Here is a 23,642-nt window from a genome sequence, read left to right as displayed (position 1 = left end):
TTTCAGCACAAATCCAAAACATAGCCCTATATTAGCTACAGTGAAGAAAATTAACTCTATCCCAACCAAAACCAGCACATTTTCCACTCCTTTAGTTCATACCATTTATGTCATGCTCAGGTCCCACACTATCCAATACAACCACCACCCCCTTCCCATCCTTTGATAAAATACACAGATATCGTTACCTTAGTCTATGGACCATCCCTCTAAAATGTTCATAAAATGTCCACAAAATGTCCACTGAGTTAATTCAGTGTATGACTTTGGGTTCCATCTCTTATGGTGGTCACTCAGGACAGGAGAGATGGTGTGTTGCATGGAGTTACTGGGCACCAAAGCCAGCTCAGGTTGGGTCACTGCTGCATTTGTACTGCTTCTTGTAAGGCTCATCCTCCATTGGTTGAGGTGGTTAGTGCTATAGCAATTCCTATAACATGCAACTCAAATCACAGGTTACAACAGTTTAAAGGTAGAACCATTAGAATCTCCACCTCTGGCCCCTTTGGGCCAGGTTATAGGTTTTAACATTGCAATGAACAACTCCCCTCGCCCCTGCTCCAGCTTGGATTTATCCACAGACTGCAGTCCCTTAGGGGTGTCCCTGCTCCTAGTGGAGCCTTATCTATGAGCCACAGTCTCTCCAGGGGAATACCTGCCAGCCCCCTTCTGCTCCTTTATCCCTGAGGGCAGTTTCCCAGGAGGTCCCATCCACTTGCTCTTTAAACACCTGAAATCTCACTCTCCTAAAATTCAAGGTCTTGACTTTACTCTTCACCTGCGAGTGTGATGCTTCTGGTAGCTGAAGTAAGAACGCTTCGTCAACATCCTCCCCTTGATCCGGTGGCCTATAGTAGACACCATCCCTGAGGTTTCCTTTGTTGGCTTGGCCTCTAATTTTCACCCATAAGCTCTCAACCTGTGCACTGCTGTCTTTCAAAGACAGCTCTGTGCAATCAATCTTTTTTTCTTACACAGATGGCAACCTTCCTGCTTGTCCTTCCTTACCCATCTCTTTACTGAGAAGAAATGGAAAGCTGATATACAAACCGTTTAAGCATAACTGCTAAGTTCCTTGGTTTCTCTCCCAAGTATTTGAATTTATTTTGGAATACTAACTTTATTTCTTGTTTAGAAATGTTTTCAACAGAACTGCAGTGTTTTAAACTTCAGTGTGAATTATGTAGCCTTGCATTCCATTTGCTTATTGTTATTTCCTTGTAAGGCCTGTCAGGTTGATAATACATTGCCTTCATCTATGATGTAATAAACATCCCTAAGAGATTTCCCTTGCTTTGCCGATGGACATAGAACAATAGATATAATTTTGCATAAATGATATTTACTAAATGCTAAAACACTTTATTTGCAAGGCAGTAGTAAATATAAACTGAAAGCAATCTATCCCTTTTCAAATAAACCCACTTTGAGTGGTGACTGAATTAATCGTGTGTGGGGTTCACTGGCTCAAGGCCAGTGTTTTAATAACAAATCTCCTAGGCAAAACATCTCTAATCACTGCAGAGTACAGCAAGCTACAAAAAACAACAGCAATTTTTTATGTGTACTTTACAATCAGCATGGTATAGACTGGACAAACTAATATTGAGAACAGATGAATCAATGCTGTGACCAGCAACTGTTATTGTCTCAAACCCTTCCTGCCCCACATTGGGCACCAAAAAGGACTGTCGTGGTTCAGCCCCAGTCAGCAACTAAACACCACGCAGCCGCTCGCTCACTCCCCCCACCCCTGTGGGATGGGGGAGAGAATCGGAAGAGCAAAAGCAAAAGGAAAAAAACTTGTGGGTTGAGCTAAGAACAGTTCAATAAGTAGAATAAAATAATAATGATAATAATGATTATGATAATAACAACAATAATGATAATATAATAAAAAGGAAAAGGGAAAAAGGGGAAAAAACCCAAAACCCACAAGCGATACAACTGCTCGCCACCCGCCGACCGACGCTGCCGGTCCCTGAGCTGCGATTGCTGCCTCCCTCTCCCGGCCAGCTCCTCCCATTTAACGTACTGGGCATGACGTTACATGATAGGGAATATCCCTTTGGCCGGTTTGAATCCGCTCTCTTAGCTGTGCCCCCTCCCCTCCCGGCTTCTTGGGCACCCAGCAGAGCATGGGGAAGCTAGAAAAGTCCTTGACTAGTACAAGCACTACCCAGCAACAAGCAAAACAGCCGTGTGTCATCAACATTATTTTCATACTAAGTCCAAAGCACAGCACTATGCCAGCTACAGTGAAGAAAATTAACTCTATCCCAGCTAGAACCATGACACAAGCCCAGAATTCTCCATACTATTCTGTAGTCTGTGCAAAACGTTCTGGAGTGTGGCCCCTTTTTCTTAATAGCTCCACATAGATGTATGTGTTGGTATTATTTGTGTCTGTGAAACCAAAGTGTCAAAACAACATAAGAACTTAGAACTTAACTTAGAACTTAAGCTTTACAGAGTCTGTGTATGTTATCAGTGCCCTGATTTTCCAGGTAGCCAGGTGATTTCTCCCCCCACCCCCCCACAGTATGATATGGCAGTTTGAAACTTGTATCTGAACATTTGATAATGAACACTTGATGAATTTCAAAAACATGGTCCTATATAATGCCTCAAGTAGATCAGTTCTTATCTTTTTTCCCCCTGTTTTGTATCCTGAGGATAAGAGCAGGTTTTTTGCCTAACAGACATGCAAATACCCTTGTATAACTTTTTAGGTGGGAGTAAAGTAAACACAGTGCTATAAGAAGGGTACATACGTCACTTTCATGCAACTGTTTTTTTCATGTTAAATGCTTATCTTTCTTTTAATACTTTCCTAGGTCAGGAGCAGATTAATTCAGCTAGCTTGCTCACTTCCTTCCTGCCTCAGATTCTGCTATAATGTTATGTTAGCTCATGCTATAACTCAGTGCACACTTCTACACTGTTTGTTTGTATTTACTAGACATAACAGAATTGTTGCATAATGCTAGTCTTATGCATGGCATTAATCTAAAATGATAGTGGTAATTAAGGAGGCTTATATTAGTACGGTGAAGAGTTTGCACTATCTTTTGAAGCTCCTCTTTTTCCCAGAACATGAGTTTGACAGAATAAAATGGGCCTTGTTTTGTTATTTAATTGCTGAATGTGTGCATTGCTGTTCTCAAGTTCAGGACTGTGCAGGCTGAGTCTGACTGTGCTCTGATTCTGTGCTTTCCTCCCACATAGGTAATATTTGCAGAATTGTTTCAGCTTCCATCTCCACCACACATTGAGGTTATGTACACAGCACTCCTCATTGAACTGTGTAAACTCCAGCCTGGCTCTTTACCACAAGTTGTATCCTTTTCATGCTGCTAAAGAGCCTTTTTAAAATGGAGTATTTTTTTCTTTTGTTCTGTACAAGATGGAATAGCAATAAATGTCAGCAGTAATAAATTTTCCTTCTTTCCATATTTAGCTGTATGAAACGTTGCCAATAACACTCCTCACATGAAGGAATATCACAGCTCAACAGTCATAAGTAAAGCCTGCATTCACATCTAAGCCTGTTCTTTAGCTTGCAGACCAGGAAAACTGAGACACCTTGTTCCAGTTCTTCATCTGATCTTTTTGAGGAGCCCACTTGTAGCCAAGGGATAGGATAAATAACTTGCATGATTCTGAGCCCTGGTTTTACATTAGGGCATCTTGTGGCATGGTTGTAGTCATATTAAAACCTGGAAAAGGAAAGGAAATTATTAATATTCTTAAATCTTTTGTTGTAATGGCGGTATGGGTGCTCAGTCCATTTCACTGCAAAGTGTAGTAGATAAATTAACCTGTTTGAGTTTGCACTGAAATGGACTAGGAGTATTCATAAAGTCAATAATAATCTCTCAGGTCAGAGAGTAGCTAATGGTGAGGAAGGAAGGTGAGGAATCAGCTCCTAGCTAATTCCAGGCGTTGCATTGGCCCCTTTTCATTGTAGTTTTAGATTGTGGCTAATGAACTACAGTCACTGAGAAGAGGGGACTAACAGACATACCTACTGGTAATTTCATTCCCAATCTTTTATTCTACTGCTTGAAATCACCCAGTGATTGTAACCACATAGTAATCACTGAAACTATCCCTAAAATTGTGGGGACCTGATTGCAGTAAGTATCAATAGGGATACAGCAACAAAGAATCAGGGTTGGTTGGCCATGGTCTTTGGGTCAGGCCAGTGTGGATGTACTTTCTTGAGCTGTCAATGATGAGCAAAGATGGTCTGTTGATTAGGCAGCAACAGGAGCATGTGAAGCTAAAACTGTGAGATCATAAAAATGTGGTCCATGGCAAGATTGATGTCTATTCATATCATTAGTATGCAGATTTTGTTGTCTCATGGTGGGGATTCTGTCTTCCAGTAAAGGCAGCTAATGGTCTCGCTATAATTAATGGAAGAAAACCAGACTTGGATTAGAGAATATATGTTACTTATTGGAGAAAACTGCATGCTTCATTATTTATTTATTCCCGTGGCCTTTTCAAAATGGGGTAAGTCATGACATAGAGGCAGGGAGCTGTTAGTAGAGAGTTGATGCAATCACCTCTGAAAAATGGAGAGAGTAACATACGATTTCAGATGCTTCTCTGTTAACTTTAATAAGAAACTTGCAGCTTGCACAAGCCACAGAAATGCTTTACATGCGCTTGGATACAATGAATACTACATGTATGGACAGGTAAGTATGTATTTCGGGGACAACAGAAAATATTTCTCATTTTTCTTGTGCATTGGATATTGATGCATTTTTGAAACGGATCATCTGAAATCCTCGATAAACAGTTTGGTTCTGTACAAAATGTTTTTGGGGCTCTAGACTTGAGCCATCTGAAGAGAAGGTAAGGGACGGACTGACCCCTTGCCTCTCTTCCCCCAGAAATTCTCCTTCAAGTCACTAGTCTGATTAGCTATACAGTGCAGCTATGAAAACTATGACAACTCTTCCACATCTATACCCTCTTCTGTTATGCAATACTTTCACCTCCCTATTGGCCTGAGGAAGGAAAAGGTTGGAAGTGGGTTTATGAGAAGGTTGGCTAGCTGGAAAAGAACAATGGTGTTTCTGCAGATTGAGTGGTCTGCATTATGTAGAACTAAAATTACTGTGCAAGAATGTGAAAATCTGTAGACTTGCACTAAGTTTTTTTTCACTGCTTATTTTAATAAGTCATTAGTCCTATATATGCACCAGAACAAGAGAGACTGCACATTCGTCCATAAAGGTTGGCTTTTGACTCTCAATTCAGTTTGCCTTTTTTTGTATGAGTCAACATTGATGTCTATTTAAGGCATTAATGACTACAGATTGGAGAGTTTGGGCTTATCTTTGAGATTTTGTTATAGATATATTCTGCTTGTCAATTAGGGGGTTTGTGGGGATTTTTTTTTTTGTTTTTCTTTGCAGTTCTGATATTTAATAGAGTTTGCTTCTTTTTGAAAAAGGTTTATTAACTGGTTTTCCCACCATCTGAGTAACTTTCAGTTCCGTTGGAGCTGGGAAGATTGGTAAGTCAGTCTGTCTCCCATCAGAAGTTAAACCTTCAAACTTATCCAGCAAATGTCACAACATAGTGGTTCTGTTAACTGCTTTCCACTAACAATTTTGACCCTTCTTCCCCTACCTGTTTACTACCATTTCTTGTGTTGTGGTTTAGCCCCAGTTAGCAACTGAGCACCACATAGCCACTTGCTTACTCCCCCCACCCCTGTGGGATGGGGGAGAGAATCAGAAGAGCAAAAGTAAGAAAACTCGTGGGTTGAGATAAGAACAGTTTAATAATTGAAATAATAATATAGTAATAGTAATAATAGCAACAACAATAATAATATAATGAAAATGAAAATAACGAGAGAGAGAGGTGAAACCTCAGGGAGGGTGGGAAACCAACTAAACAACAAGTGATGCAACCGCTCACCACCTGCCGACCGACACCGCCAGTCCCCAAGATGCGATTGCTGCTTCCCCCTGGCCAACTCCCCCCAGTTAATATACTGGGCATGACATCATATGATATGGAATATCCCTTTGGCCAGTTTGAATCCACTCTCTTGGCTGTGTCCCCTCCCCTCTCGGCTTCTTGTGCACCCGGCAGAGCATGGGAAGCTAGAAAAGTCCTTGACTAGTGTAAGCACTACTTAGCAACAACTAAAACATCTGTGTGTTATCATCATTATTCTCATACTAAATCCAAAATATAGCACTATACCAGCTACAGTGAAGAAAATTAACTTTATCCCAGCTAAAACCATGACACCTTGGTAGACAAGGTTGATAACCTTTAGTCACTATAAAAACAATCCCAGTTTTTTGTAATGAATATCCAAGCAGTACTGTGTTCTGTAAACAGTGGAAACCCAATTTGCTTGTAGATTTTTGTCTTTATCACCTCAGTCAGTTGTTTGCAAGCTTTTCAGAAGAGTTTTCCTACTTCTCAGTAATTTGCCGTGACTCTCCTTCCCTTTGGCTCCCTGCATTCATATGTGTAACCTCACTCTCTGAGTGCCATCCTAACATGACACACGCACCCCCCTCCCCCTGAATCTTGATCTTTTGGCTTCTAGCAGGAGCTCCCTGCACCCCATCAGTGCCTAACCATAGCTCTCCCAAAGCCTTGTATTCCAGGTACTGTGCCTTCTGCTTACTCCCATCCTGTCCTGCTCCCACATATAAAGAAAGATTACTTGGGGGCTTAGTCTTCCCTACAGTCTAACTTCTGCAGCCTGCTGCCATACCTGCATCCCATAGCCAATGTGCCTAGGTGCCTCTGGGAAGAGGGGTGCAGCCCTGTATGTGATGCATTACTTCAGATTCGCTTATGGCCCCTGTGTTGTGTCAATTGGGAGTTGTGTGTTTGCTGCTTATCAAGTTTGTTTGTGTTGACTGACCAAGTGGGAGCCTCCAAATAGCTGTTTTTTCATTGCCTGCATTCCCCTTGTTGGGAACATTGATGTGGAGATACCTCTGCCAAACTGCAAGTTTTCACAAAACTTTTTTAAGAATATAACTCTTTGAGACTTCTCTTTCTCTGAAATGTATTTAATATAAGCTAAGAACCCAGAAATTGTTTGGAGGGATGAACATAGTGAAATGACACAAGCTTTGTTTCCTCGGGAAAGTGGTTAACCAGCAGAGCAAACACTGCTTTAATTTTTTGGAGAAGCCATTCAAAAAGTTACTTTATGAAGATGGGATTCCTAAGATTGCTAATGGCCAATAAGGAAATAGTGATAGACTGGCTCCTTATCTTCAAATTGTGTACACTGTAAAACATGAAAGTCTAAAACAGTCTGCTGACTAGGGAATAATCTGCTCTTCAGCTGCTGTGGATGATGCCTGTTTAGCTGGTAAGCAGAAATGCAGCTCCCAGAGTACAGAAAACAAGCAGTTAGCAGGGCAGTCAGCACACCAGGGAGCTCCAGACAGTGTAGGGCCGTAAAGCAATGGTGGTGATGTGCCACAGGGCTCTGTCCCCAGCACTAGTCGGAAACAACACCCCTGGTAAATTAAAAACCTTGTTTCAGCTTTAGAGGAGGAATGTTACTGCTGATGTCTGGGGCTGCAGGAATTGCCTGAAGCAGGAGGTAGTCGTAGTTTTGCTTGTGGTAGGTGTGCTCTGGTCAAAGAGCAGAGTTGCCAGGTAAAGGAGCTGTGTAAGGAGGTGAGCAGGCTGTTGTAGCATTAGGAAAGGTAAATGAATCAACAGGGTCTGCACAGAGACCTTGCAAAGACCAGGGCCTGAGCCACATAGTGCAAGGAAGAAGGGACAGCAAGAAGCTACACTTAAACCAGTGGTGGATGGAGATAACCAAGATGGGGGAGGCCAGAGACTTGTAACTTCTGGAGCAGGAGAAAGGCTCCTTCTCTGCCCTTAGATCTGAACTTATAGGATCGGTACGGTCCTGTAATAGTTAATGCAGGGGAACAGGCTCTGTAAGGGAGGCTTCAGAGCCAGCTGGGCATGAATTGTGCATTAGTGCCAGGAGGAAGCAGTGGATGATAATGGTTGGAGATCCCTTTCTGCAGGGGATGGAGGTACCCATCTGCTGACCAGACATGCTGTCATGGAAGGTTTGTTTCTTGCTAAGGGCCCATATCCAGGACAGTTGTGGAGAGACTGTTAAGACTTGTCTGGCCCTTGAACTATTACCTCTTGCTGATCATCCATGTGGGCACCAATAACATTGCCAGGGGAGACCTGGAATATATCAAGAATAACTACAGAGTTCTGAGGAGAAAGGTGAAGGACATAAGTGGTATTCTCAAACCTACATGAGGAGTGGATGCATTCTGTGAGTTAACAGCTGGCTGCATGGCTGGTGTTGCAGGCAGCACTTTGGCTTTTATGACTGTGGGTCCCTCTGAAGAATGAGGATTGCTAGGGAGAGCCAAGATCCATCTAACAAGGTGAGGTAAGAGCATATTTGCCAACAGGCTTGCCAACCTGGTGAGAATGGCTTTCAACTAGGTATGTTGGGTGATGGAGTTCATACCATGAAGTGACATGAGTGAATGGAAAATAGGGTGGAAAGTACATGGGGTGGGGTGATGAGAACGAGAAATCACTTGGAAGGATAAAGCAGGACAACAGGGCCCCCTTCAAGTGCCCGTGCACAAATGCACACAGCCTGGGAAACAGAGTGCTAGAGTTCTGTGTGCAGATGAAGAGCTGTGATAGTAGCTGAGTTGTGGTGGGAGAGCTCATTATAACCACAGTTCTGTAATGGATGGATTCAGACTCTTCAGAAATGACAGGCAGGGAAGAAGAGGAGGGGAGTTGCCCTCTATGTGAAGGACCAGATTGAATACGTGGACCTCTTCTATGGAATGGGCAATAGGCTGATTGAGAGCTTGTTGGTCAAGATGGGAGGAGAGGCCAGTGAGGGTGACACCATGGTGGGAGTTACAAAGTACTTGATCAGGATTAGAAAGCAGTCAGTCATCTTTAAACAGCTGGAGTAATTCTATGGATCACAGACCCTGTTCCTTATAGAGGACTTAAACCTCCCTGACATCTGCTGGAAGGGCAACACAGAGGGATGCAAGTAGTCAAGGAGATTTCTGGAGGGTATCAGGAATAACTTCGACATGGGTACTGGATGGGCCAAGTAGGAGTGACACACAGCTGAATCTGCTATTCACTAACAAGAAAAAACTGGTTGAGGATGTGACAATCAATGGCAGCCTTAGCTGTAGCAACCATGAAATAGTGGAGCTCAAGATCCTGAGGGGAGTGAGGAAGGAGAGTAGCAGAGTACAGACCCTAGACTTCAGGAGAGCAGATGTGGTCTTATTCAGGGGACTGACTGGTAGGGAGGATCCCATGGGAGACAGCTCTGAAGGGCAAAGGAACTCCAAAGAGCTGCCAGGTCTTTAAGGACACCCTCCTCCAAGTACGTGAATGGTCCCTGATTAGCCAGCTTGGCTAATCAGGGAGATCATAACTGAGGTCCAATCCAAAAGGATGTGCACAGGAGGTGGAAGCAAGGACAGCCTACAAAGGAGGAATTTAGAAACATTGCCTGGGCATGCAGGGATGGTATTAGGAAAGCTAAAGCTCAACTTGAATTGAAATTTGCAAAGGACATAAAGGGCAATGAGAGCTTCTGCTGCTACATTATCAGTAAATGAATGGGGCAGGTGATTTAGTGACAGCAGAGGTAGCTAAGGTATTCAATGCCTTTTTTGCCTCAATCTTGATGCCCATCTACAAGAAGGGCAAGAAGGAGGATCCGGGGACCTACAGGCCTGTCAGCCTGACCTCGGTACCACAGAAGGTTATGGAGCGATACGTCTTGAGTGAGCTCACCAGGCAAGTGCAGGACAACCAGGGGATCAGCATGGGTTCATGAAAGGCAGGTCCTGCCTGACCAACATGATCTCCTTCTATGACAGGGTGACCCACCTATTGGATGAGGGAAAGGCTGTGGACGTTGTCTACCTGGACTTTAGTAAAGCCTTTGGCACTGTCTCCCACAGCATCCTCCTAGAGAAGCTGGTGGCTCATGGCTTCGACAGATGTACTCTTCACTGGGTAAAAAAAACTGGCTGGATGGCCAAGCCCAGAGAGTTGTGGTGAATGGAACTAAATCCACTTGGCGGCCGGTCATGAGCGGTGTTCTCCAGGGCTCAGTATTGGGGCCAGTCTTGTTTAATATCTTTATCAATGATCAGGACAAGGTGATCGAGTGCACCCTCAGTAAGTTTACAGATGACACCAAGTTGGGTGGGAGTGTTGATGTGCTTGAGGGTAGGAAGGCTCTGCAGAGGGACCTGGACAGGCTGGATTGATGGGCCGAGGCCAATTGTATGAGGTTTAACAAGGCCAAGTGCCAGGTCCTGCACTTTGGTCACAACAACCCCATGTAACGCTACAGGCTTGGGGAAGAGTGGCTGAAAAGCTGCCCGGCAGAGAAGGACCTGGGGGTGTTGGTCGACAGCCGGCTGAACATGAGCCAACAGTGTGGCCAGGTAGCCAAGAAGGCCAACAGCACCCTGGCTTGTATCAGGAATAGTGTGGCCAGCAGGAGTAGGGAAGTGATAGTTCCCCTGTGCTCGGCACTGGTGAGGCCATGCCTTGAATATTGTGTTCAGTTTTGGGCCCCTCACTACAAGAGGGAGCGTGTCCAGAGAAGGGCAACGAAGCTGGTGAAGGGTCTGGAGAGCAGGTCTTATGACAAGCGGCTGAGGGAACTGAGGTTGTTTAGCCTGGAGAAGAGGAGGCTGAGGGGAGACCTTATCGCTCTCTACAACTACCTGAAAGGAGGTTGTAGCGAGACGGGTGTTGGTTTCTTCTCCCAAGTTACTAGCAATAGAGTGAGAGGAAACAGCTTTGAGCTGCGTCAGGTGAGGTTTAGATTGGATATTAGGAAAAATTTCTTTACTGAAAGAGTGGTCAGGCATTGGAACAGGCTGCCCAAAGAGGTGGGGGAGTCACCATCCCTGGAGGTATTTAAAAGATGTGTAGATGTGGCACTTGAGGGCATGTTTTAGGCGACATGGTATTGTTGGGTTGACGGTTGGACTTGATGATCCTAGAGGTCTTTTCCAACCTTAATGATTCTATGATTCTTCACAAACATGGTCTCCCGAGCCTCTGTGCTTAGAGATAATGTTCATGGAGAAGAATTACCAGTAGTGGAAGAGGATCAAGTTGGGAATCTCTCGAGAAATCTCAACCCATACAAATTCATGGGACCAGATGGGATGCACCTGAGGGCTCTGGGAGACCTGGCTGATTTCATTGTGAACTGCTCTCTATTGTCTTTGAAAGGTTGTGTAGATCAGGAGAGGTCCCTGGTAATTGGAGAAAGGTAAATGTTGCACCCATTTTCAAAAGAGACCAACAGAACAATCTGTGGAACTATAAGCCTGTCAGTCTCACTTTGGCCCCTGGGAAAACTATGGACCGAGTCCTCTTGGAATGCATCTTTGAGCACAAGGGATGAGAAGGTGACTGGGAACAGTCAGTATGGGTTTACCAAGGGTAAATCATGCCTGACCAACCTCATTGCCTTGTATAATGAAAGGACTACATTTGTGGATGAGGGGAGAGCAGTAAATGTCATCCACTTTGACTTTAGAACAGGTTTTTACGTGGTCTCCTACAGAATCCTTCAGTCCAGTTTGGATTGTTATGGTCTAGATGGATAAAAACCTGTCTGGCTTGTCAGGCTCAGAGGGTAGTGGTTAATGGTTTGTACTCTACCTGGAGTCCGGTTACAAATGGAGTAATACAGCGGTCAGTCCTGGGACCTGTCTTGTTTAAGATCTTTATCAATGACCTGGAGGAGACAGAATGCACCCTCATCAAGCTTGCAGACAACATTACATTTGGGGGTGCAGTTGATATGCTTGAGGACAGGGCTGTCATTTAGAGGGACCTATTCAGGCTGAAGAAATGGCCCAAGAGGAACTTCCCAAAGTTCTACAAGGACAAGTGCAGAGTCCTGTACTTGGAATGTACTAACCCCCTGCAATGATGCAGGTGGGAGACTGACTGGCTGGGGAGCAGCTCTGCTGAAAAGGACTTGGGGATCCTGCTGGTCAATAGGTTAAACACAAGCCAGTAGTGTGCCTTGGCAGTGACAAAGGCCAAACAGTATCCTGGGCAATGTCAACAGGAATACATCCAGTAGATTGAGGGAAGTGATTATTCCCCCTTACTTGGCACTTGTTAGATCTGTACTGTGTCCAGTTTTGGCCCCCCCAGTACAAGATGGACACTGAGAAGCTGGTATGGGAGTTAATCAGAGGGCCACCAAGCTGGTCAGGGGGCTGCAGCACATGCTTTATGAGGAGAGGCTGAGGCAACTGTGCTTGTTCAGCCTGGAGAAGAGAAGGCTTCAGGGGGATCTAATAGCACCCTTCTAATACCTACGAGGAGGTTACTGAGAGGACAGGGCCAGTCTCCTTATTGAGGTGCGTGACAGGAGGATGAGACACAGTGGCCGTAAATTCAAACAGGGGAAGTTCCGTCTGGATATAAAGCAAAATATTTCATTGTGAGGATAAGCACTAGAGATGGGGCCCAGAGAGGTTGTAGCATCTCCATCCTTGGAGGTTTTCAGAACTGATTGGACAAAACCCTGAGTGACCTGGTTTGAATTAATTGTTGACCATGCTTTGAGCAGGAAGTTGGAGTAGGTAGCCTCCTGAGATTCTTTCCAACCTGAATGATTTTATGAATTGTGATTATCCAGTGAATGTTCCGTACCTGTTGCATCGGACCAAAACAGATTAGAACACAAATATATTTGTTAGAAATTATCGTGTGGGGTTTTTTGGGGTTGGTTTTCTTTTTTTCTTTGGTTTGGTTTTTGTGGTTTTTTTTTTGATAGGTCAGACTGTCTTACTCAGGACCTTGAGAAGCCCAAATCCAAATTTGTGAGAGAGGTTTTGGAAAAATGCATGAGGTAAGTAAGACTTCTGAACATCTTGCTTTTGTAGTTACGTTAAATTGAAGTTTGGCCATTACTTCCAGGGAATGATGCATTCCTTTTAATGTGGCTCTTGTCTTAAGCATACATATTTTCTCAGTTAGCTTTTTTAGCTAAAGTCTGTTCTGTTGTCTGCTCAGTTTTGTTCTAGTGTATCTGTTGTAGGGCACTGCTTTTCCTAGCAGACTGGGGGACAAACAGGTGGAGCAAGTGGAGGCAACATCCCACTTGTTCATGCTTCTAGGTACAAATTAAGAAGGCTTTACTTTTTCTGCTTGGGGATAGGTGAAAATAGTTGATAATAGAGCAGGCAGGGAAGGAAAACAAAAGTTCAGGTAATTTGCTGGAAAACAGTGGTTATTCACAGAAATGGGGGGGTTATTATATCTCTAGTTTAAGATAAATATTTTGATTGTTCTGGGCATCTCTGATTCTCATGGACCTTAAAAAGAAGCTGCAAAAGCACAACAGCTGTCAAGATTGGGCTAACGATTGTGGAAATGGGGGTTATAGGAGAGTGCAAGAGCAAAATCTTCAAAGAATCTATGTAATTCAGTATTTTACATGGAAAAAGTTTTACCTGTTGTTTTGCGAGAGTTTAATATATGAAGTGTGAAATTGTTGTGCTGCAAGAAGATTTCATTTTGTCTGTGGGTCTTTTTGATTTTACTGCAAATTTAGTAGAGGAATTCAGTGTTTGTAAGGTAAGAAATATGGAAGGTAAAATGAAGCCATTTGGTTTAAATTTTTTTTAATTCGTTTTCCTCTCTCTCTCTTTCTCCCCCCCTGCACTTTTAATACTGGTATTTTACCAGTTGTCCCTGTAGCATCTTAGACTTGTGTGAGGATGAAATTCTAGTATTAAGCATCTACTAGTAAGTTTTGATTAAGTTAGCTCTTGCTACCTGTCAGGAACTACCATTGAACTGAGTAAATGTTTTGATTTTTTTTTTTTTTGCACAGTCCAAATTAAAAAAATAGGAAAAATATTTTAAATCCGTGAGTTGAGTCAGCCCTGATGATGATATGCCATTATAATTTACTGCTGTGAAACTTACTTTTGTAGGCTTTCCTACCATCAGCGAATAATAGACATTGTTCCTCCAAGCTTTTCTGTCCTCAGTCCTGCAAACCCAGTGTGTATTTACAAATATGGAGATGAAAGCAATAGTAAGTATTTAAGTTACTGAAACTTCAATTCCAAGCAAATTGTTTCAAAGCAAGGGAACGTCCTAGCTTGAGTGTCAAGTCACTTAACTTCATGAAGGAGAACTCAGCTGACATAAATATGCTCGATTTTGATCTAGTGCTATGTCTGGATCTTTCTAATCTAAACCTTTTTTTAAAAAATAACTTAATACAGCTAGACTTTTTTTTTTAAATCATGCTGAGGTGACTGCAGTCTAGGTGCTACAGCATTGCTTTGGTTTGCCAGGAGTCTAAAAAAAGAAAATTTCATTTATTTCCATCATTCAGGCAGAATACTGTACAGAAATGAATGTAGCAAAAGATAATATGGACTTGTTTTTGAATGAATGGGGCACTTAATAAAAGATTTTACTAAACAAATTTGGTTTAATGACACAAGCAAAGAGGCAGCAAATCATGTGAAGGATCTGTCATTATCAAAGGCAGGGATAAGTGAGAAAAAGCAGGTAAGTATTGCATTTTCAAGAAGCTGATGGAAATTAGAATGGAGCTTTAATCAGGGGAGTTATTCCCCCCTCAACTCTGAAGGTGCTAGAAAAGGGCTTGAATTTTTGAAGAATAGGAAACCCATTGATGAATTTTATGGAATGGTCATGTGGACAGTGGTACTGGGAGCAGCAAGTTTTGGGGATAGCTGGGAAATGTACATGCTTCTCTGAGAAACATGCTGATGTAAAAATATTCATTCCATCCTAGACTTGAAAAGGATTATATGAACTTTCTGTTTTCATTTAGGGTCTCTTCCTGGGTATACTGTAGCACTCTGTTTAACGATTGCAATTAAAAATAAGGCCAGTAATGATGAAATCTTCAACATTTTAAGAGATGTGCCTAATCCAAATAAGGATGATGATGATGGTAAGGACATCTGATATTAGGCATTGCAAGGTTGTCATTAGTTTTGTATCTAAACCATTTTGCTGTCCTGCAGTTATGGTTTCTGCTAATAATTGAACTGTATGCTTTCCTTTCTAATAGTTGGTTTCAGTTTAACAATAAATGGAAGTAACATAGTTGTCGGTGTTTCTTCTGTTCTTGACATGTACAGAGGCAGGTATGTTCTAGTTAATAGAAGCAACCTGGCCCTTGATGTGGGTTCTGCTAATTATCCACAGAGGTGGCATGAAGGATTTTAAACGTTTTTCCTTTGCCTTCAGCATTGGAGCAGCTCTTTTCATGGTGTCAGCTTTGTCCCAGCCTTTGCCCTACTTAAGAGCTTGCCTCCTGTTGATATAGTCCCATGGCAGTTAAAGTTAGCACCCTGGCTATCTTAGCTTTCCCTAGATCTAAATGAAACTGGCATTCTCACGATAGGACTTTGCTCAAGTTCTTTCCAGCTTTCCTGTTGGTCCAGCCCCACCTAATGCTTGATTTCCAAAGTCAGTGTGCTCTTGGGGAGTGTGACCTACAGGTTTGAGGAGTGATCTTTAAAACATAGGGACAGTTTGGGTAATACTGCAATACTTGTAAGTGTTCTGTTATGCAGGCACAGAACAGCAGTGAGCCTTTTTTTGCTTGAGAGCCAGTATTGTTTTCCTTGATTTGCTATAAAGACCACATAGTAATCAATGTTCCTTTTCTTACCCATTGTTGCCAGCAGGTCTACAGCGGTGTCCAGGGGATTCAGAACCATTCACTTCATGTTCCACATTCCCTATGCACAATTGGTGCCTCCCTTCCCCAACCACTACAAATATCCAACCTCTGTATTATAATAATCTACAGCTTCCTCTCTTCTCATCCATTCCCCCTTTCCCATTCTCTATGGCCTGCCTTGTCTCTGGCCCAATGCAGATTTCTGCAGTGTCTTCAGCTGTTGTTTCCTGCTTCTCTCCATCAGTGCTGTTAGATGCCGCTAGCATAGCTGTCTCTCTGCTGCTATTTCTCATTAACCTGGAACTATTTTTACATGTTTTCTCCATGATAGATGGAAGTCCCAAGATCTGCCCCTTTTAGAAGATAATTACTAACTCCCTGTTCAGCCTTGCAAAATCCAGTTGCTGAAACTGCATTTATTGTTTTAATTCACTTTACAAAAATTATCTTTAAATATTTTGGAGCAACTTAAAACCTCTACTTGAATTACTTATTGTTTTAACTTTATTTAAAGTTGCAGATGAAGGATTCACCTTCAGTCCTTTGAAAATAGAAGTTTTTGTACAGACTCTGCTCCACCTAGCTGCGAAGTCTTTCAGCCACTCCTTCAGTGCTCTGGCTAAGTAAGTGTAAGAAATTGAGCTGAAATAAATCCCCTTGTACCCTTCATTATAGCCTACAAAGATGTCCTTTAACCCAGCTCTCACCTTGCTTTTGTTAGTAACAAAAGGTATTGTGCTATGAGTTAGTTGCCTGCACAAGCATACTGCTGTTGGGTTGTGCTGTTGTGTTTAAATCAATCGATAACATGCAGGTTAGTCAGTTGGTTCAACAAAACAAACAAAAAAAAACAAACAGGAAGGAGATCATTTGTGTGGCAGTTCATCAACTCATTAAGTGTGTAGATATTTCTGTATGTGACTCCTAATTATGAAAATTTAATTTATCTAAAATATAGAGTTAATAGGAAGTCTTAAGTAATCTTTCTAACAAGTGTGGTGTGTTATGATTCTTTCTGCATACTACTGCAAAGTCTTGAGAAACACCCACTGTGTAATGAAAAACATCCTAGGTAGTGACTGGATTAGCTACTTGTAAATCCATTACATCCTCTTAATGATAGTTTCTAAATCAAACAAACGAGGCACTCCATCTATGCTTTCCTTTGAAAGAGGAAAGTTATTGCTCAAGCCATGCATTTCTCTGTTTTCGGTTTCATTTGCATTACTGAACTTTATTTAGATTTACAAAGTCCATGAGACAAAGAGCTGTTACCTGACTGGAAGAAAAGTTGGAGCTGATAATGGTCACAGTGCAGCAGACAGCTTATTGCCTGTCCTGGAGGTGCTTGCAAGTACTTGACTACTTTGTGATGCTAATGAATTTTATGTTTAGAAGACCCCAAAGAATAATGGGAGAGGAATACTGCTGCCGATGGCTTTAAAATGTACTTACTGTAGTTTGCTCTGCTTTTTTTCTCTCACATCAAGCCTTACCTATTCTTCCTTAACTGTTCAACAGTACATTATGCTACTAGTATCTGAAGTGCTGGGAAGCCACCATAGAGTGGATCAGGTGGTTTGTTTCTTTGCTGTGTATTCTGTATTCCAAAGACTGATGCATATTTAAATGTACAAAGCCATATAGTGTATGCATGGGGGGAACCTTTCCTAAACCCATTTGGCTGGCTCCATCTGTGAGTTCACAAGTATAATGTACTTTGGAGCATCATGGAGAAGGAACAGCTGGTAGATTAGTTAATTTTAAAATTAATCATTTGCTGAGTGTCCTGAGGAGCAAGTGATATTGCTTCATGTTGAGTGACTGCATACCTCTCATGACAGTATCACGTCTTCTACAGTGTGTTGCAACAACCAGTATGACTCAAAATCAGTTGTCATTGTGTTTTTCTTTTCTTTAAATAAAAAATAATTTCAAAAAAATCAACTCACAACTTCTTAAATATACCTAAGCAATATAAAATTTATTCTAGAATATTTTTGGAGCACACGCTCTTAAAGACATGCTTTAACTTCTAGAGGATTGACTGCAACTGTTTAAGCAAAATGAGATGAAAATAACTTATTTTTGACACAGCATACTTGATCACAGAATCACAAAATCAAATGTTGGAAGGGACCTCAGGGATCATCTAGTCTAACCTTTCTAGGAAGAGCACAGTCTAGACAAGATGGCCCAGCACCCTGTCCAGACGACTCTTGAAAGTGTCCAATGTGGCCGAGTCAACCACTTCCCTGGGGAGATTATTCCAATGGGTGACTGTCCTCACTGTGAAAAATTTTCCTCTGGTGTCCAATCGGAATCTCCCCAAGAGCAATTTGTATCCATTCCCCCTTGTCCTCTCCATGTGACTCCTTGTAAAAAGGGAGTCTCCATCTTCTTTGTAGCTACCCCTTAAGTACTGGTACATGGTGATGAGATCCCCTCTGAGCCTCCTTTTCTCAAGGCTGAACAAACCCAGTTCTCCCAGCCTGCCCTCATATGGCAGGCTTCCCAGTCCTTTGATCATCTTGGTGGCCCTTCTCTGGACCCCTTCCAGCCTGGCCACATCCTTTTTGTATAGAGGGGACCAGAACTGTACACAGTACTCCAGGTGTGGCCTGACAAGCGCTGAGTAGAGCGGGATGACGACTTCTTTCTCTCTGCTGGTGATGCCCTTTTTGATGCAACCCAGCATCCTGTTGGCCTTCTTGGCCGCAGCAGCACACTATTGACTCATGTTGAGCTTTCTGTCCACCAGGACTCCCGGGTCCCTTTCCACAGAGCTGCTCTCCAGCCAGGTGGATCCCAGTCTGTGCTGCACTCCCGGATTATGTTTTCCCAGGTGCATGATCTTACACTTCTCCTTGTTGAACTTCATAAGGTTCTTGCTGGCCCACTCCTCCAGCCTATCCAGATCTCCCTGCAGAGCAGCTCTCCCTTCTGGAGTATCTACTTCCCCACTCAACTTGGTGTCATCCGCAAACTTCATCAGGCTACACTTGATGCCGTTATCCAGATCACTTATAAAGACATTGAATAACATTGGGCCCGATAGCGATCCCTGGGGGACTCCACTTGTGACAGGTTGCCACTTGGAAAAGGAGCTATTTATCACCACCCTTTGGGTGCGGCCTGTCAGCCAGTTCCCCACCCACTGCACAGACCACTTGTCTAGGCCATAACGCATCAGTTTCTCCAGGAGGAGACTGTGGGGAGACTGTATCAAAGGCCTTGGAGACGTCCATGTAGACAATGTCCACTGCCCGCCCCATGTCAACCAGGCAAGTCACTTTGTCATAGAAGGCCACCAGGTTTGTCAAGCACGATCTGCCTTTAGTGAAGCCATGTTGGCTTTTCCCAATCACGTGCTTCATTTGACTTATGATGGCCCCCAGGAGGATTCGTTCCATAACTTTCCCAGGGATTGAAGTAAGGCTGATGGGCCTATAGTTACCCGGATCCTCCCTCGAGCCCTTCTTGTAGATAGGGGTAACATTTGCCTTCCTCCAGTCCTCTGGGACATCCCCCATTCTCCATGACTTCTCGAAGATTATGGAGAGTGGCCTTGCGATGATGTCAGCCATCTCTCCCAGCACCCTCGGGTGGATGGCGTCAGGGCCCATTGATTTGTAGGGGTCAAGCTCCTGTAGTAATTCATGTACTAACTCTTCCTTCACTGTTGGTGGGTCGGTGTTTGGTTCAACCGGCAATTTCGTTCCCAAAGCCTGGGACCCAACAGTGTTGGTAAAGACAGAGGTGAAGAAGGTGTTGAGGACCTCTGCCTTTTCTGCATCGTTGGTGATTGACTCTCCTATTCTGTTTATCAGCGGGCCTATGTTTTCCTTCTTTTTCTGCTTATGGTTGACATGTCTGAAGAAACCTTTCTTGTTATTTTTGACATCTATGACCAGTTTCAATTTGAGTTGGGCTTTTGCTTTTCTAACTGCATCTCTGCACACTCTGGCAATGCCCTTGTAGCTCTCGATAGATAATCCTCCACTTCTCCATCTCTGGTGTGCTTCCCTTTTGGATTTGAGTAGACCCAGGAGGTCATGGTTGAGCCATGGGGGCCTCTTGCTCCGCTTACTTCCTTTTCCTTTGTAGGGGATAAACTGGCTTTGTGCTTCCAATAGAGAGTTCTTGAAGAATTCCCAGCTCTCACTAGCTCCTTTGTCTTCCATGGAAGCTTCCCATCGAATCCCTCCCAACTGAACCCTGAGTGCACTGAAGTTTGCTCTTCTAAAATCCAGAATCCTTGTCTTAGAACTGACCTTCAGTGCACTCAGCAGGATCCCGAACTCCACAATATTGTGGTCACTGCAGCCAAGGCTATCACTAACCGAGATATTACAAAGCAGGTTTTCTCGGTTTGTGAATAGCAAGTCCAGGAGTGCCTCATTCCTGGTTGGCACATCTAACATTTGATGCTGTTAAACTGTCTCAGTATGAAAGAGGTGGTCATGTGTCTTACTGAATTATCTTTCTATTTATACAACTTTATATAAGTTACAAATGTAAAAGCTTGATTTTGTCTACACATGGAAGATTTATGATGATGGATTATAACAAATGATGGTTGCTAGCCTATAGTCAGTAACATAAGGAGCAGGACTCTATTCAGAGCTCTGGTGGTTTCACTGCTACATGTCAACAGTGATATCTCTAAGGTCAAAAGGAGCTATTGAAACTTTATAGCTACATTACATAAACTGGGCTGCGAATACTGACATAATAGTCAGCCTAACTACTGAAGTAGATGCTCTCAGTGCTTTCCTCAGTAGAGGGGAGATTGAATAATGGTCTATGGTTGTGGAAACACTTATCAATAGGTAAAGTCCAAGGCACAAAAAGCAGCAAATTTCACTCTGCCTGCATATAGATAAGCACATCGAGCAGCAGAGTTCTCTCCTGCATTTAAAAGCACGAGAACTGTAGCCTAGCTTTGAGGAGTAATTTTGCCCTGAGGCAGGGTTACATTGCTTTTAGGAGTTGTCTTGCCTCTGCAACCTTTTAAACTCAGGACAGTTCTATTTGTCAGGGGGTAGCCTTTCCAGAATTGTTGCAGATTGGCCAAAAGAAAATGTTGGGACCATCTAAACCACTTACTATGTGTCTCCTGCTTCATTGCCCTGATCCTAACCCCTCCACTGATTACTTATATTTCTTTAAAGGTTTCATGAAGTCTTCAAAGTACTTGCTGAAAGTGATGAGGGGAAACTCCATGTCCTGAGAGTTGTATATGAGGTTTGGAAGAATCATCCGCAGGTAAGAGCATCAACGGCAGATATTTGTTGACATTTCCACTCACACAAAGTCATGTTAAAATATAAAGCATTACAGTTTCCTTTGTTTACTTAAAAATACTGTTTACTGCCTATTTGTATTTAAAAGAATTGAAGTTGTGTTTACTACTATTAAGTGCCTTAAACTGGACATCAAATTTATTCTCTATCGGTGAAACTTTCACGTTAAAAGTTTAGTGTAGAAGACTTTCAGCTTTATGCTATGCTCTGGTTTACACGAGAATAACTTAAACCAAAACAAACCCAACCCTATTTTTCTTCAAAATTTCAATACTAGAACAGCGTTCTCATACTTTATGCTTTTTAAGATGTAGGTCTTGTAACACAGAAGTAGGCTGAAGAGAGAACCTGGTTATTTAGCACTTGTATGGTTTTTAACTAGCAATTGCAATGAGCCAAAAATACCAGGTTGGAATCAGTGTTATGCACAGACAGAGCAAGTAAATCTGCTCTCAACCAATGCTCAGAACAGATTTGTCTGTGACACTACTGCGGTTAAAGGGTTAAAGTTCATTCCTGAGTCTGATGAAATAATGTGCTGAAAGAACTATGAAAAATACCTCAGTTTAAAACATGCAATTTTTTTACAGCAGTTGTTTCCCCATGTTGTCATTGTTTTATAAATGGAGATCAGTAAGAAATTTGTGTTCAATTTTTCTGCATTAGTTATTTGCATATTTCTCCCTGGTGTGTAATATATGATATTACATCTGGAAGTGATTGGTGCCTGAGTTGCATGAGCCAGACTTCCAAAAGTAATCTAATTGAGTGCTGGAGAATCCTTGCATCTGCTACTGGGCCTAAGGCCCATTTTCTAGGGTTACTAAAAGATTACTTTTAATATTCTTAAAAGTCATGTCCTGAAAGAGAGGTAAGGTATTGTAAAATAGCTTCTTAAATAAAAGGATCAAAAAAAAGCAGAGATTAAATATATATATACATATTCAAATATCAACCTTTAAAATATGGATGGTCACAGCCTCAACTATTTTCTGGGGGCACAAAGGCTTTAATGTCATAAAGGGAAGCTTTGACATCAAGATTGAATACTTTCACAAATTCCTCTGTCTGTGTTACATGAAGGCTCAAACTAGGTAATCTGGATAATGCCAGGAAGAATACATACAGGAAGCAATCTTGGAAATTGATGAGTCATGAGTTCTCTGATTCATTCTGTTAATTTAGTTTTCTGCCTTAAATTGAGCCTTGTTACACTTCCCTATTTGAGAAAGGATGATTATGAGAATAAATACATTGCAGGTTGAGTTTCTTGAGTATTGTGGTATAGAGTACATGAATCATTAAGATGGGCCCCTTTTTCTGAATGGCACAAAGCTGTTCTAATCACAAGATAGTTTTTGTAGCTACCTGCTTGATTTTCCCATAAGCCTCATCAAGGTAGTGTCCTGTAGTAAATACTTATATACAGTGCTGGTTTCATTCTAAAATGAAGAGGTCCCGCAGGAAAGAGCATATAGTTGTGGTTGGGGACTGTTGCAGTCCAAGGAGAGTAGGCTAGCAGTTGCTGTTACCTTATGGTTATGTAACAGGAACACGTCTTCTGGTTGGATACTCCAATGTTGACTACTGGGACTTGCTTCTCTGATGCCTTGTCTCAAAATTCAGTTCTTTTTTGCTCTTGGGAATAGCAGAAGTACTCACTTAAGTGAAAAGTGAAGTCACCACTCTCATGAGGAGTAAAGACAACTTGTTAAAATGTGAATGCATACTTGGCATGATTGATACAGCTCCCCTAGTTTGAGCATTTTTAGGTTCAGCAAATGAGATGTCTGCTTTAAGCAGTACTAGCTTCCTAAAGTGTTTGAAATCACCCGTTAGTTTGACTAATGTATTTGCAAAGTTGCATAAAACCAAACTTGATTCTAATAGCTTTTCATACAACCCAGCATTGGCTGTACCTTAGCCCACAGTAATTTCACAGACTCCATGTTGCAGCAGGTAAACTTAACTGTTTCTTGTGGTAGGAATGACCATCTTGTCTTTCCCAAAATGTAGATGATTGCTGTTCTTGTGGATAAGATGATTCGAACACAGATTGTTGATTGTGCTGCAGTAGCAAACTGGATCTTCTCTTCAGAACTTGCACGTGATTTTACTAGGTAATAAGTGTGGAATTTCTATCTTCAGTTGCTTTTTATCTGATTTTTTATTTTAAATGGTTAGAATCCTTTAACTTAAAATAATTGTAGTTTTTACTTTCATTATTTTGCTTTAAACTCTACATAAAATTGTGTTGCTTCCCTAAAACACAAGCTTTAGTATTTTCCTCTGAGCTGCAGCATGCATCTCTATGTCCTGCAAAAAGCTATGCTAGCAAGATTCATGCAAGAAGCCTGTAAGTTTGCCAAAATGGAAGGAGAAGCTCTAGGACCGATTCTGGACAAGAACCATTAACCCTATCATATAGCTGCTAGCCTGGTGGAATCTTGGCTTGCACCTAGGGCATGTATCCTGCATCACCCTCAGATATATTGCTTACTGAGAGTGGGAAAAATCCTTAGACCTGGCAGTTTGATGCTAGCAATGTTACAGAATTATTCTGA

General features: G+C 42.3%; 1 protein-coding gene across 3 annotated transcripts in view; it reads left to right on the top strand.

Annotated features, from left to right (window-relative positions):
* Window positions 1-23,642, top strand: part of LOC135316388 (nuclear cap-binding protein subunit 1-like) — a 57,900-nt gene that overhangs the window by 20,433 nt on the left and 13,825 nt on the right. For all 3 annotated transcript variants that reach the window (XM_064469646.1, XM_064469647.1, XM_064469645.1), the window contains exons 11-19: window positions 3,229-3,339; window positions 4,645-4,709; window positions 5,474-5,536; window positions 12,869-12,943; window positions 14,034-14,137; window positions 14,912-15,034; window positions 16,287-16,395; window positions 20,947-21,040; window positions 23,095-23,198. In XM_064469646.1, the coding sequence (XP_064325716.1) occupies window positions 3,229-3,339; window positions 4,645-4,709; window positions 5,474-5,536; window positions 12,869-12,943; window positions 14,034-14,137; window positions 14,912-15,034; window positions 16,287-16,395; window positions 20,947-21,040; window positions 23,095-23,198 (848 nt within the window). The remainder of the gene's footprint in view (window positions 1-3,228; window positions 3,340-4,644; window positions 4,710-5,473; window positions 5,537-12,868; window positions 12,944-14,033; window positions 14,138-14,911; window positions 15,035-16,286; window positions 16,396-20,946; window positions 21,041-23,094; window positions 23,199-23,642) is intronic.

Source organism: Phalacrocorax carbo, chromosome 19, assembly GCF_963921805.1.
Source record: "Phalacrocorax carbo chromosome 19, bPhaCar2.1, whole genome shotgun sequence".
In the NCBI taxonomy this organism is placed as follows: domain Eukaryota; kingdom Metazoa; phylum Chordata; class Aves; order Suliformes; family Phalacrocoracidae; genus Phalacrocorax; species Phalacrocorax carbo.
Note: the sequence above shows the minus strand (reverse complement) of the source record. Positions and strands in the feature narration are given on the sequence as shown.